This window comes from Gracilinanus agilis, chromosome 2 (assembly GCF_016433145.1).
Source record: "Gracilinanus agilis isolate LMUSP501 chromosome 2, AgileGrace, whole genome shotgun sequence".
Classification (NCBI taxonomy): domain Eukaryota; kingdom Metazoa; phylum Chordata; class Mammalia; order Didelphimorphia; family Didelphidae; genus Gracilinanus; species Gracilinanus agilis.
Genome location: NC_058131.1, coordinates 628819496 through 628835110, shown reverse-complemented (window position 1 = coordinate 628835110; position 15615 = coordinate 628819496). Strand labels below are relative to the sequence as shown.

At 37.1% G+C, this 15615-nt stretch overlaps 1 protein-coding gene across 1 annotated transcript in view; it reads right to left on the bottom strand.

Annotated features, from left to right (window-relative positions):
- Positions 1 to 8826: 8826 nt before the first annotated feature.
- LOC123236290 (pancreatic lipase-related protein 2-like) overlaps positions 8827 to 15615 on the bottom strand; it is a 30461-nt gene continuing 23672 nt past the window's right edge. Inside the window, exons 9-12 of the mRNA XM_044662590.1 lie at positions 14819 to 14948; positions 14392 to 14503; positions 12781 to 12948; positions 8827 to 9069 (exon numbers count right to left, since the gene is read on the bottom strand). Coding sequence (XP_044518525.1) covers positions 9006 to 9069; positions 12781 to 12948; positions 14392 to 14503; positions 14819 to 14948 — 474 coding nt within the window. The 3' untranslated portion in view covers positions 8827 to 9005. The remainder of the gene's footprint in view (positions 9070 to 12780; positions 12949 to 14391; positions 14504 to 14818; positions 14949 to 15615) is intronic.

The following is a 15615-nucleotide window of genomic DNA, read 5'->3' as shown; positions in this document are numbered from 1 at the left end:
GTTCTTTAAAGTTAACACGGGTATCTCAGAAAAATGGCATTTGCATATGATGGTCAGGCTCTAGCCTAATGCTGCCTCAGTGGGTCATCACTTCACGCTACTCACAAATGCGTGCACGCACACACACACACACACACACACGAAGCAGGAGGGTCGCAACTTCACAGAGCTTAAAAACACGGCTCTCCTTTTTGCTATTGAAATAAATTAAAGGAGGTACATGGTTGAGTTTCCTTTGGAATGGATGAGCCCGAGTTTTTGCATCTTTTTAACTGGGAAGATTTTTTTATACTTCAGAATTTGAATAATGTTGTCACTGGGGCTCTCTTTCATGATATCTGATATAGCTCAAGGTCTCTTTTTTTTCCCCCAAGAGGCAGAAGTGACAAATGTAATAAAATCTGAATGCAAGTATTTTAATCAGTTCTTTTATGTCATCTAGTTTTTCCCCAACTTCATGCTTAAGATCACCAAGTTCACTGCAAATCTGCAGTTTCTTTGTTTAAGCAGTTATGTGTCTCAGTTCTTTTTCTTAATCTCCTCCATCTTTTATGTTTCTCAGTAGCCTATAATTTCTGGAGCGTTGGCTGTCAGAGAGGAAGGCAAAGTAGGTGATTTTCCAGCATTGCAAACCATCATTATTAACACAAGCTGCATTACTAATGGGCCCATTATTGCCACTAAAAACATTTCCATTATCTGATAGGACAAAATTACCTGTGCATCTCTAATGTTGTGGGAACTGACAGGGCATGTTTATGGAGTTCTCAGTGCCATCTCTTGGCATATTTCATGGTAGACTTGAAGGAGTTCTGAGTCTGAAGTCTGAAGGCTTGGATTTGAATCTCAACTTTGCCATTAACCTGTTATGTATCTTTAAGCAAACCATCTCCTCTTTCAAATTCTGTGGTTTCCTCATCTAACCTAACTAGTTTAGACTACTTTCATTTATTCAACTCATTCTATTAAGTCTTTATTATATGCCACATATTACACTAACCACAGGGGGATGGAAAGGCAAAAATGAAACAATCCCTGCCTTCAAGGATCTTACATTCTACTAGTGGGAAACAAACAAAAATAATTGAAAGGAAAAATATATACCTAGTAAGGACTAGGTAGTATGACCAACAACGGTAAGGGATTCTATCATTAAGTCTACAAAGGTTCTGTATCAAATGTGGCTCCTGAGCTGCAATCTGAAGGAAGCTAGAGATTCTAAGAGGGAGAGAGTGTCCCAGGGATGGAGGTAGTTTATGTAGAAACAGGGATGGAAGATGGACCACTCTGTACGAAGAAGAGGCCAGTTTGCCTGTAACAGAGTATGTAAAGTAGACTAAATTAGGGTAACAACACTGGAAAGACATAATGGAGATTGTAGATCAGAAAGGATCCTCCCTTGTGTCTAGAATTATCTTCCTTTTCATCTCTGTCTCTCAGTTTCCTTGACTTCTTTCAGGTCCCAGATAATATTCCATCTTCTGCAAGAAGCCTTTCAGTGACTTCCCCTTAAAGTCAGTGCCTTCCCTTTAGAATGATCTCCAACTTATCTTATGTAGATAGTATATTTGTTCATAATTGTTTGTAGGTTGTCTTCTCTATTAGACCATGAGCTCTTCAAAGGCAAGCAGTTTGGATTTTTTTTAGTGTCCTCAGTGCTTAGCAAACACCTGGCAGATAGTAGATATTTAATAAATGGTTCATTTTTAATAAATGACTGGACACTTTGGAGCAAAGACCATATGGCTTCTTTGGCGAGGGAGAGTAGTAGGAGGTTCATAGAACTGGAATGGGCCTCTTGACCCATTTAGTCAGATACCCTCATTTTATAGATGAAGATTCTAAGTGCCAAGAAGTTTGAGTTATTTACCAAGAACACGCAGATAGCCAGAAGTGTAAGAGGTGGGATTTGAATCCAGGTCTTTTGACTTTAGAGCTGGTAGTTTTTCCTTTATGCTTCACTTTCTCAAAGTAAAACCTATCAGAAAATTATAGTATTCTGTTGACATCTGAGCTTAAACTCTTGTTCAGATAAGCATTACCTAAATAGCTCCTAGCATATCTTCCAACTTTTAGAGCATATAATTATTTGAAATTCCCATTTCACAAAAATAAAAGGAAAGTTGGAAAAAGACTAATTCAGAATTGCTAATCACCAACACCTAAAAGGTTATGAGTTTCCCCTTAAAGTACACAGGAGCTCTTTAGTGAATTAATATATGTTTTCCCAGTTCAACAAACATTTGTTGACTTGGCTCAAACATGTGACAAAGGAAGTGAAGATGGAAAGTAAATTTGTTTTCTAATATATAATGAAACTTAGTCATTTCCACATAGTAAATCATCATTGTGGATACGGTACTGAGCACCATAACCAACAAAGTAGTTCTGATTTTTAGGTGTTCACTCTCTTAAAGACTTTGATCTCAAGTCCTTTCTTCCTTACCCTTAGGAGAAACTCAATCTCATGTACATCATGTCATGGAATTTAGGCTAGGAAAGATCTTCAGGATAACTTGGCACAATCCTTGTGCTACTAATAAGGAATGGAGATCCAGAGAGGCGAACTGACTTTCCTGGGACTTTCCAGATTGTATCAAGCAAAGCTAGGATTTGAATTCCAAATCTAGAGCTCTTTTTTACTATAGAACATTGTATCTACCTGGATTTTGAGAAACTTTGGATCCTCATTATTGGCTTGCTCGTTAATGTCGAACTGTCTCTCCTCAAAAGTATAAATGAACCATAAAATTTAATCTCTGCTATTGATGTATTCTCCATTACTTTCTTAAGTGTAAACAATCATCAACACAAATCAATCCCTGAATTGTACAGTTTATTTCTGAGGCATCAATTACTCACACTGGAAATTTAACAACTGACTCTAGTTAGCCAGCCTGAACTGGCTCCAACACAGTACAGCCTCGGATTTCTGAATCTAACACTGTTAGCTAGGTCTGAGTCTTTGTGTTGGATAACTCAAGGTGTCAATTTTGGGGGCCTGGGATCTATGAGTGGACTGAGGATCCCAAACTTTTGTCCTGGGAAATTCAAGGTCTCAGTTCTATGTGTGTCTACATGTTGGATTACCCTAATACCCCAGATATGCATATCAGATTATTTGTGCCCCCCCAATTGTGTAACTATTTGTGTGTTACTTGGGGAGCCCCAAGATATCTATTTGTTGCCTAATGCTGAGTCCCAGTCCTGTGCATCTGTCTCTGGGCTGTATAACTCAAAGCCTTAGTTCTCTGTGTACCTGAGGACTTGGTAACTTAGTACTGTGTTATTGGAAATTTTGTGCCTTTAAAACTACATTACCCAGGAGCCCACTGACTTCCTGTCATTATGTACTGACGTAGATAGGAGATAAATTTGGTGGATTTCTGGGGCTAGCTCTCTTCTCTTGGAATGAGGGCAGCCGTGAATGTGGGACGTTTGAACAGGTAGCCATGGGCATGTGGTTTTATTTTGTTACCCTTTTATTCCTTTACTTCTAGTGATTACAAATAAATCTTATTAAAACCCAATATTTGAAGTTATTATTATATATTAATTTTAATTTTTACAATACCCAAATTCAGGATTCAGAAGGATAAGAAACCCCAGAATGAAAACAACAAAGATTTTCTATATTTTCTCCAAGTGATATATTTGGCAAGTCACTGTTTCCATGAAAAGGATGGCCTTTTGTGCAGTAAGTAAAAAAAAACAAAAACTTGGAAGTATCACAAATACTTTTGTATTCTCCAAATTTAATTAAAATTAAATCACATTCTCCAAAATTAACGGAAATCATCTCAAACACTTAAAGGATGGAAATGAATGATCTCATACTAGGAAGGGGATAAAAGCCTGTTAAAGTAGTACTAGAATGAAGGAAGATCCAAAAGCCTCCAGTAATGTTTCCTGCATTAAAATCAACCTTAATTTTTTTTTTTTTTAAAAAAAGGTAGGGTATGACAATTAGACAGGAACATCGGCGGGCATCTGTCACTGCATCATGCTTTTAGTGAGGAGAGCTTTACCACATTTATTCTCCATTGTCTAAAAGAAGATACACTGGGGAATTGAAGTTTGTTTTACAAACCGCGTTTTTGAAATAAGGCAGACCCCACTTCAGATATGTCACCGAAATAGAACGTTGAAGTGTTTAAAATTCAATCAAAGGTTTGTGGCAAGAGGCCTGATATTAAAATAGCAGGAAAATCATTTCAATATATGTTTTGAACATGATTTGTCCCAAATAGCATTCTAATAGATAACACTGATTATATGGTAGCCAACATAATTTATATATCCCCAACACTATGCTTTTGTCAGAGACATTGTTAAGGAATTTGACGCATATGCAAGAGAACAATATATGTCAACTGAAATATATACCAATTAGCTTTAAATGGGGAGCTGGGATGAATGATATGCGCACATGCTATACTTATAAGCAATCACATGCGGGCTAAAGTAGCTTGCGTTTCCAAACAAGAAGTCTTTTTAGGTTGTCATTTGAAAACTCTCCTCTTTCTGAAGGTCAAGAATAAATAGCACCATTAGCATTAAAAGCGAGTAAAAGGGAAAGTCATTTGTTGTTCATTTAACATCCCATTTTTCTGAAATCACTTTGTAAAGCTGTTCATTTGTTCCCTCTTTCCCCCTCCCATTGAGGTTCCCCAAGACAAGGTAAAGGCTGTTCTAGGTTCTGTTTATTAAAAGAAGAAGCTTTTGATTTTCTATTGTTCATTTTAACATCTTGATTCGGTGGGGATATTTGCTGAAATTATATGGCTTGCTGAGGTGATCATGGCGGAGGGGAATACTAATAAATACAGCTGCCTACATCATTGTTAGCTCTGTTGGTTACAGCAGCTGGTGCTAATGAGGCCAAGGTGAAGGGTTCCGTCCCCATCTGGGCTGCTCTCATTTTACAGAGAATAAACAACCACCACCGACACAACCTGTCTTGCTGCCAGATGCTGCTGCTCCTCCTAATTCACACCTTTGGTTCTAAGAGGATCAGGCGGGACACACACAGGGAACCAGAGGTCTCAGGTCCAATCGATGCTCTTTGCAGGAAAAACAAAAACAAAAACAAAAACACAAGCATCCCCTAGTTTAAGCAATTCTGATGTTCAGCAATGAGTTTTATCTGTGTGAATGACAGCGTGGATGGGCTACCTAAAGGATTGTAGATCTGAGCTACGAGGGACCTCAGGGATGGCTGGGATCATTCTACAGTGGAGGAAACTGAGACCCAGAGAGGTTAACTTGCCCAAGGTCAGGCAAAATCAGGATTTGCACCCAAGTCTCCCGATTCCAGGGCCATCCCATGAGACACAGGGCACACATATAGACAAAAGTGCTCTAGCAATCCACAAACATTTATTGAGCTTCTACTAAATTCTAGGCAGGCCAGAGAAGAGCATTGTGCTTACAAAGATAGAAATGAAAGACTTTTCTATATTTCTATATTTCTGTATTGAAGGAGCTTGCCTTCTCTTGGAGGGTGATCTATTTATCTAGATAAGTTATATAAAATATATTAAAAAGCAAATATAAAGTAAATTTGTGTGGGATTGGGGTCCTAGTACACTAACAATTTGGAAGATAAGGAAAGGATGGATAGAGAAGGTATCACTTGAATAGAATTTTGAAGGAAACAAAGGATTCCCAGAGGTAGAAGGGAGGTGGGAGTGCATTGCCATGATAATAACATCTCCAAAGAATACCAAATATCCTCTAGGTTACAGACCTTCTAGGGTACAGACAAAATAGCAGAGAAGTTCTGCCATTGGCCCGAGATCTATCCCAGAAAAAAAATTAAAATGTGAAATTCCAACACAAAAATGTTGTCATATTTCAGAAAAGTGATCATCCATCCAGGGAGAGGGAGTTGTGGATGGTATATCACTTGATAATGCAGACCTGGCGGCCTCATCAGCAGGTTACTACTTCCTTCTGGAGGACTTTGGGCTTATGTCCTTCCCAGCCACATAAAAATTCCAAGCTATCCAAACTCATATAATTTACCTTAGTTTCTCTAAGACTTCAGGTTCCTCACTTTGTGAAGCAGAAATCCATCGTACCTGCTCCTTTCCATCCTACAAAACTTTGGCAAGGACAAGAAAAATTTTTGGTCAAAGCAATTTCATTAAGATATCTACTAAGTATCAGGAAGGATATAATCTGTTGGAATAGATCAAATTCCCACTCAGATGAAATCATAAATTTGTGAATAATGTAATAAAGTTTTATGTGAACATGACCAAAGCCAAGGTCTGTACCAGGACAAGTACATAAATCATTTTTAAAGAAACTGAATAAAATAAAGGCAGGAGATCAGAATGAGCCACAGTGATACATAGTACCTAGACATGTGGTTTCTATGTCAAAGTTAAAGATATTGGTGTAAAATGAAAACTTGGAGCCAGACACCCTGGTACCTAAGGACCATCTCCTCTACTCGCTAATGTAAATTTTAAAATTAATATTCAATGCTCAAAGTATTATATTTAACATGTTTTATTAAAGTTAACCCGAAGCAAAAGGGAAACTAAAAAAAAAAAGGCTAGTGTCCAGAGAGGAGCTCACCCAAGCCACCCATGTGGAAGAGAGAGCAAGGGGGAGGAGACCCCAAAACTATATACAAACAATATCTCAAAGCATGTACACAAAAGGGAAAAGGAATTTTGGGAGATGGAGTCCAAGGGTTCAAGATTTTAATGAATACACTACCAAAGTTATCCTCTTCTTTGAATTTGTTTCTCCATTTATAAAATGAGGGTAATAATACTTATACCCTCATGGGAGTAAACTTTTAAATTCTTTAGAAACAGGGATTATTAAGACACAGAAAAATATGGTTTGTTCATACATGTACTCCCATCCCTACAGGACCAGATCAGCTGAGCTCTCACACCTCATAATTAACCTCAACATTCTTCTCTGTTCTTTTCCATTCAAGGCAACTCCCAAAGGAGACCATTCAAGCTTTGCTTTGGAGAGCTCCAATACCCCTTCCTTCCCTCCCCAGCATCCTCCCCCATGACAATCCTTCTGTCGAAGCAGCCCATTTACTCAGTAGGTGTCCATTGGTGAAAGGAGAGCGCTGCCCTTCCATAGTGCAAATGCCAAGATAGGTATTGTTCATGAACTTGGGAGGAGGCCAGGTCAAAATTGCCCGGAAATCATTGAATCACTCTGAAAACAATGGCCTTAGCAGCCATGCCTTATAAAATCCCATTAAGATAAGTGGGGGTCTGGGCAAACATTTAGCCTCATGGGCTTCTGAAAAGGAATAACCAACATCTGACCTGTTCTAAGTATATTTGGGGACAAAAATCTGATTTGGGGCATTAAAAATAACCTTACTATGAATAATAATGATGATAACAACTTAAGTTGACATTTGATGTAGTATTTTAAAGTTTGTAAAGCGTGTATCTCATTGGAAGCCTTTTCCCTCATCTTCTGACATGTTCATACCCAAGTTTTAATTCATGTATAAATTAATTTAATTTCATTTGTTCCCCTCAAGAGTTAACAAATGCACCTCCCTTACACACACGCATCCCCACCACCCACCCATTCATTATAGCTCCTCTTCAAGCATCACATCAGCTGTTCAAACATTGGTTCAGCATCTCACTTTGTGTCAGACTCAGGTTGGCAGAAAATGTTTCTTAAATCACCATAAACTGAAACGAGGTGCTTTAAGGATCTGGGGGAGGTCATAGGCAGTCCTAAAACCTCTATTTATTTTGCTGATGAACAAGTAGGGCACGGAGAGCAATTTCTCCAATGAACTGTCTTCGCCCCTTCCTCTAAATTGTAGGTTATTACTGTTCCATTTAGTTCTACTCAATCCTTAATGAGCCCCAATTCCTAAGGGTTTGGGAAAGATTCTGGGATCTATTGTGATCACCGTCTGCCTCCTTTGGTTGTCTTTTCTTCCTGCTACAGCTATGGAATTTTTTTCCCCCGTTGCTGTCCATATCAAATTATGAAAAATGCCCATAACTATATCGTATACGATGTTTCTGACAGCGATCACTATCAGAAAGGTTCACTTAGAAATTGAAGTTTTAATTTTAATTTAATTTATTATTAAATATTTTAATTTTAATTAATATTTAGTATTAAAAATTTAATTTAAATTTAATTTAATAATTTGACTAATTCTATATGGCCAGATACATGACTGGCATGTTTCACCAGTGTCATCCTCTTGTCCATTTTGTATGTTTTGTGCATAATTTTTGGGGTTTGATAAGACCCTTTTGGGGGCAGCTCGGTGGCACAGGGGATCAAGTTTAGAGCCTGGAAGACTCCTCTTCATGAGTTCAAACCTGAACTCAGGTACTAGTTGTGTGACTCTGGGCAAGTTACTTAACCCTGTTTGCCTCAGTTTCTTCATCTGCAAAGAGATGGAAAATGGAAAAAAGGAAATGGCAAATCATTCCAATATCTCAAAGTCGCAAAAATTGAGAAATAATTGAAATGACTGTTAACTACAACAAAAAGTCCTTTTCACACAAGATAGCATGTTGTCACTTGTGAAAACTCAATACACAAGCACAGTCCTCTAATGGATGTGGCAAAGAAAGAACCCTGATTACATTACTCATCACCAGGGAAAAGTTTGTCTCCATTCGATTCAGCCAGAATTTATTAAGCATTTGCTGTGGGTGTTAGTCATGCTGTTCAACACTAGAGATATAGACAAAAATGAAATACTTTTTGCTGTCAAGATAATTACATTCTACAACATGTACACAGAAAAGAAGATAACTATATACAAAGGAAATGGACTAATTAATTTCTCTCATATTTATTTATTAATTTATTTATTAAGCACCTTCTGCCTTAAATAAGCCGAGATGGCTGCTGCCATCAGGAAGCTTCCTTCCAGTCAGGCTAGTAACCAAACCATGATGTCACTATCACACAAAAAATTGCATTTTATAATTTTATGACAACAAAGGCAGCAAGACCACCACGATCCATTTCTAGCAAGGAGAGAGTGTTTGTAGAACATCTTCTCTGACGGTATCACTGCCACAGAAATGATACCTGTGGGGTGAAAATAAAAGCACGTCAGTGGGTGACATACTTCAGGGGAGCAGATTTCAGCCTCTGTTAATATGATTGGGTTTATTTGTGTTTTGGGAATGTAGGAGGCTGGCTGCTGCAGAGGAATTCAAAGACCTGGGTTCAAATCCCATGTCTAAGTGCCTAACTGGACTCCAATTTACTCATCTGTAAAATGAGATGATTGAATGGTGGAGTCTCTGAGGTCTTTCCCATTTCTAAATCTATGATCCTATTGCCAATAATACATTATAAAACCTCATAATTCAGACTCCATTCATTTATAAATCTGTGTTAGCTCACACCCAAGTCTTTCTAATCCTTTTTCCTTAGGCGAGGGAAGTTCAAATCTGTGATTTCATTGATGGAAGGAACTCTTGGTATGGAAACTCTTCCCAGTGATTCAGACAGATGTTGCTACTAGAAGTTGCAGGTGTCTTTTCATTTTGCATCTACCTAATTCTTATTGAAGAAGAAAGAAGAAATTCCTCCTCCCTGTTTTAGGTCTAATGACAAAATAGTTGGTTTTTTTCCCAGTAGAAAGTTAGGGATTGGGACTAGACCTCTGACTTTGCTGGAATAAGACACTTCTTGATGAGGAGCTTCCATCTCCTAGTGCAGCTTCCCCCACTCTGTAATTTACAGTCTTAGAGAGTTGCCTAGAATTCAATCTGTATATAAGGATTCTTGCAAGCCACAAATTGACTTATTTGCAAAATGCAATATTATCTGTGCTTTACTATATTTTTATTTATGCTGCTAAAAATTTTCTAGGTACATTTTAATCTGCTTAGGGCCCCACTAGGGAGAGTGAAGACTGGCCACATGTTTAACTCTTCTGACCTAGAGTAGGAACTGAAGGCAAGAAGATTTATCTTCTTGAGTTTGAATCCAGTCTCAGACATTTATTAGCTATGTGACCCTGGGCAAGTCACTTCACCCTAAATGCCTCAGTTTCTTCATTACTAAAATGAGATAGAGAAGGAAATGGGAAACCACTTCAGTTTCTTTGCCAAGAAAACTCCAAATGGAGTTAGAATCAGACACAACTGAAGAACAACAAAGACTTGGAGAACTGAGGTACTCCATGAATTATCCAGTGCCACACAGTCAATATAGGTCTAATATAGAATTTGAACCCAGGTTGTCTTGGATCTGAGGCTGGTTATCTATCCATTAAGGTAGCTATCAAGTCAGTGGAGGGCTCCTCAAGTGAAGTATTACTTGAGTGGCTCTCCCTGAGTTCTCCATTTTATTCTTACATATTAGGATCACCAGTCTGTCCCTGAGATTTTTTCCTACTTCTCTGAATTTTTCAAAACCCTGAAGAAAGCAGAGGCATCAATTTTGTAGTCATCGAGGAAGGGAAAAATTGGGAGATATATATGGCAAAAGGTTCTTCCTCTCACTGGCATAGGTTTTGGGGCTGAATACAGTCTTGAATTGGAATAGAATGAGCTAAGATTGACCAATTAGTGGTAATTAATTACTGGGGGAGTTCCATAGGAAATTAATTAAGTTCTGTGTTTAAAATCCTTTTTTTCCGTGTAATATATTGACAACTGTGAATAGAAACTGTTTTAAAAAACAAAAAATTCATTTTACAAGTAAGTTTACAGTTGTGGTAGTTTGCAATTTATATTGTATTTAAAGGTAATTCATCTGTTTCTTTGCAAATAACCTCTCATATGACACCCTCCCATCCCCATGTTTTTGTATTTGTGGTCCTTCATGCCTGGAATGCACCCTCGTTACTTCTGATTCTTGGAATCCTTGGTTTCCTTCAACATTCAGATCAAGAACCATCTTCTATAGAAGGCCTTTTTTGATTACACACACACACCCTTGCACCCTCGTTGCTAGTACCCTTTTCCAAAAACTACTCTGCATTCATTTTCTGTTTATTCTTCTTTAAATTAGACTTTAAAAAATTAACAAGCTCTCTTTTCTTCTTCCATCGATTCTCCTACCCTCATCCTCCAGAAAGAATAAAAGAAAAACAAAATCCTCATAAAATACCTACATAGTCAAGCAAAACATAGTCCAGTACTGGCCACATATGTATAGATGTATGAATGGTCTTTCCTATTAAAATGTAAACTCCTTGAAGGCAAAGTCTGATTTATTCTGTTCTTTATATCTCTAGTACTCAGTCCAGGGCCTTACACAATGAAAATACTTAATAAATGCTGGTTGATTGATTGATTGAATTCTGAAAGGAGTTTACAGCCTTGGAATTCAGAAGAGTTGAAGTCTCTTCCTGCCTCACACATGGTGGAGGGCAAATCCTTTAAGTACTCTATAGCCAGTTAAATGCTCATAGATTTAGTCACAGACATGTTGCTGATCTGCATCAGTAAAGAATTTCCACTCTAGAAGTTCCTCAGACTGATAATATTACCAACCCCCCCCCCAAAATATCCTCAAGAATCTAAAATTCAGACTTTCTCCAAAGCCAAGCTGCCCTCTCGCTTCATTATTCCCATTTCTCCTTCTTATCACTTTCAGTGGTGTTGACCAAGTTCATAGAAACTAGCTCAAGAACTGTGAAATAAAGTGATAGTTGAGCACATAAATTGGTCAATACAGAAACTGCTCAAGGAAGGTCTGGGGTCAGGACACTTGAAAGGTTCAATTCTACTTCCAGTTCTTTTATAGAACTTATCTAGGACTCAGTTTGCATACCTATAAAAATGAAAGAACTGGATTAAATAACTTCTCATCCCTTCTAAGTGTAAATCTATCTTTTTTTTTTATCAGTGTTAATGAATTATTTTTTTTCAGGGTTTTCTTTATATTCCCTTTATTTTCTCCTTCAACTGCTTTTTCTTTTTAAAGTCAACTTAAAGAGGATTGCTGTTTCTCAAAGGAAGAATTTGAGCATTCAGGGCCAAGGCTCCCAAGTCATATCATATTCTCTAATATTATCTTTCACCTCTTCCTGTCAAATACATTTGAATAATGAATAATGATATTAATATAATGCTTGGAAATTGTTGTCACTGACTTCCCAGCAGTGCTTCCCAGACTTAAAAAAAAAAACAAAAACAAAAAACCCTTACCTTCTGTGTTAAAATCAATATTATGTATTGGTTCCAGGGCTGAAGAAAAGAAAAGGCTAGGTAATGAGAGTTAAATGTCTTGCCCAGGGTCATACAGCTAGGAAGTGTCTGAGGCTAGATTTGAACTTAGGACATCTTTAGATCTGGCTTTCAATCCACTGAATTACAATAGCTACCCCCTAAAAATTTTTGTAGCTTCTATCAGATGGTGAATCTGCCTAGTCTACCCTCAGCACTGCTCCTTTTTAAATCTTATATTTCTTGTTTTTAACCAATAGCTTCTGTTGATGCATGTGATCCTTGTAAACTGTCACTTGATTTTCAAAATAAGCAGGAAAACAGAGACATACACGTAGTCAAAGAGTTAACTTTGAGTCGGGAGAGACTTGAGTTTGAATCCTGAATGTTATTTATTAACTGGCAGGTTAGTCAACCTCTCTTGGCCTTTGTTCTATCATTCGTAAAAGGGTCCAAAAATTATTGCATTACCTACCTCACACGTAGGTAACACAGAGTTGTTAGGAAGAAAAAGAAAATGTGTAATTTAAATATTTAATTAATAAATTGCAAATACTTAAGTAAATAAGCATAATCTCAATATTAATCATTATTACATCAAGAATGTACATACTCAGTTCCATCTTCACCCGTTTGCACTGTGACCTTTGAAGCACCTAATTTGGGCCGGAAAAGGTTGATCACGTTGTTGTACCAGAGGAATTTCACTTGCTCCACTTTTCCCACATTGATGTCCACGTCAATCTCCTTCTTATGATTAGCACCTGGCCTGAGGGTTCCCCTTAAAATGGAGACATGAAAATTGGAGATTCACTATTTCCCCAAACTCGCTAGAAATGGGTAAGTCTAAAGTAGTCATGGATTAATTCCCAGATATATATATATATATATATATATATATATATATATAATGATTTTAGAAGATCAAAAACATATTCTCTCAGAATTCAGCTTTGAAAATGATGAGACTCTACTTTCCCCATTAAGTTTCTCCCTAGTAGCTGGCAGATGCTTAGAAAGGCTATTAACCCTTTAAGGACACCAATATACCAGCTAGTACAGTAGCTCAGAGGGCACACACTTATATCTGCCTTATATTTTAAAATATGTCATAAACAGATCATTCTGGAATCATCTGCATAGCACCAAAGTTGTGACCAGAAATTTTTTTTCAATTTAGAATGTTGACTTCCCATAAAAATGTAAATGTAAAATTGAATACATTTTTTTGCTTCTAATATATGAACACTCCACTTAAAGAAAAATCCAGTATTCCTAAATCAGAACTTAAAAAACAGGTAAATTAGAAGGTATTCTAAAAGGATTCCCTGGTGTACATTGAGCAAATCCCTTCTCTTTCACAGGAGTTAGTCTCTTAATCTGTAAAAGGAAGGGGGTGGATTAGAGCATGAGTTCTTTAACTTATTTTGTGTAATGAACCTCTTGGTAGTCTGGTGAAGCTGATGGTCCTCTTCTCAGGAAAAGAAATGTTTAAAATATATTTAAGAAACACAGAGGACTACAAAAGAAAGATATTGCATTGAAATAATTATATAATTTAAAATATAATTTCAATGATGCTTTCTTGAGAACTTCCACGCTAGTAGAAGCCACAGTTTTCTTTTCTTATAGTTATAATATATAAAACTGCATATTGGTCAATTCAGTATGGTGGAAAGGTGGGAATGGGAGGGCAGTTGGAGAATTTTCCATTGTCCAACTGATGAGAGTGGAGGAAAAGGGAAATAGGCGAATGTGACTAAGATTGAGTCAAAAAGTCTCACTTTCTAGAAGTCAATAAAGAGTAGAATAGCAGTTATCTGGGGGAAAGAAAGTATGAAAGCCCTCCAAAGGTTTATTATATTATGTATTATTTATTTATTTTATCAAGGTCATCTTAAGATTGACAACTGGAAAAGATTCCTGTAGACCTCATACTGAGTATTGTTGATTGTTGATGGTTCTGTCCTTGTCTACAATCTTATCATTTTTATGAATTGTTTCTCCATCTCCAAAACAAACTGGGTTTGGACCAGATAATATCTTTCCTCTCTAAATTATTTTTTTTAATTATTTAAAAATTAATTTACGGGTAAAATTCCAAGAACATCTCTACTACATAAAGTGAAGTACTAACCATTCTGGGCCTCACTTTGGTAAAGAATGGGAAAAAATGACTTAGTATGTAGAAAAGAATGACTATTTCATTTGAAATTCAACTTACTTGAAAATATCATATTGTCTTGAAACACCATTATTTCCATACATAGCAATCCTGATATACCCACTTAGTTTTTTTCCTCCAGAGAGTGTCACTGATATCCTGTACCTCCAACCTGCCCAAAGAAAATACATTAAGGTCACCTGTTCATTAGGCTTAAATGTATATTTGTATCATGCTTCTTGTTCTGGAGGGCTCTGCCCATATCAACAGATATTTGTATATGTATGGATTTTCTACTTATTCATTAGAAGAAGAAAACTTATAATAGTTGGATTACAATAATCAACTTATTAATATAATTGGTTTTCTATTTCCTCAGGGGAAAGTCAAGCCAGGAAGAAAAGGAGAAAAAAATAAGGGGTTGGGAAAAATTTAAGTTTACTTAGAAAGATTTTTAAAATGACATAATAAACAGAAGGAAACTCACGAGTAAAGTTGCCACTCTCCCCAGTGTTGAGGAAAATCGTCTGTCCCAATGCACTTGTTTTGCCCTTAAACTGGTCAGCATAGTGACCCATCCTGGGGCATCCTTCAGCTGGACAAGGGAAACATGCATCCTGGTGGATGAAAAGAAATTAATTTCTCTACAAGACATTATATGCTGAGCCATTTATTTGAAATATTTGGTGATTACCCTCTCTATGAGGAGGGTGTAAGATAGATTGAGAGATAGTATAAGTAATATAACCACTATTTTACAGATGGAGAAACCAAAGCACAACAGACTCTAAGTGCCTGGCCAAAGGTCACATAAAGCATAATTTAAATTCCCTTTTCTCTCTAGAATTTACAATGGGCTATTGGCACATCTGTATTAATGTCTTCATCTTTGAAATGAGAAGAATAACTTACAGGTTTGGGGAGAGAATAAAAATGAGATCCATAAGGCATTTTGCATATCCGCAAGTGCTTGCAATATAAACATTCACTATTATTATTGTTTCTCACTGTTCTTTAGCCCACTAAGGCCAGCCAGTTTTTTGTACTTTTTGTTTCTCCCTGTCCCTCTCACTTCCCCCAATTTTTGCCCTCCATTTCCAATGGACCTCCATTCTTGTAATTGGTAGGATATGATTATGTGTTGGAATGCTATATTTCCTGCTAAGTGGTACAGTGGATAAAGTGCCAAGCCTAAAGTCATGAAGACTCAGCTTCCCCAGTTCAAATCTTGTTTCAGATACTTTTTACAGATGGAGAAACCAAAGCACATGCTTTGCGACCCTG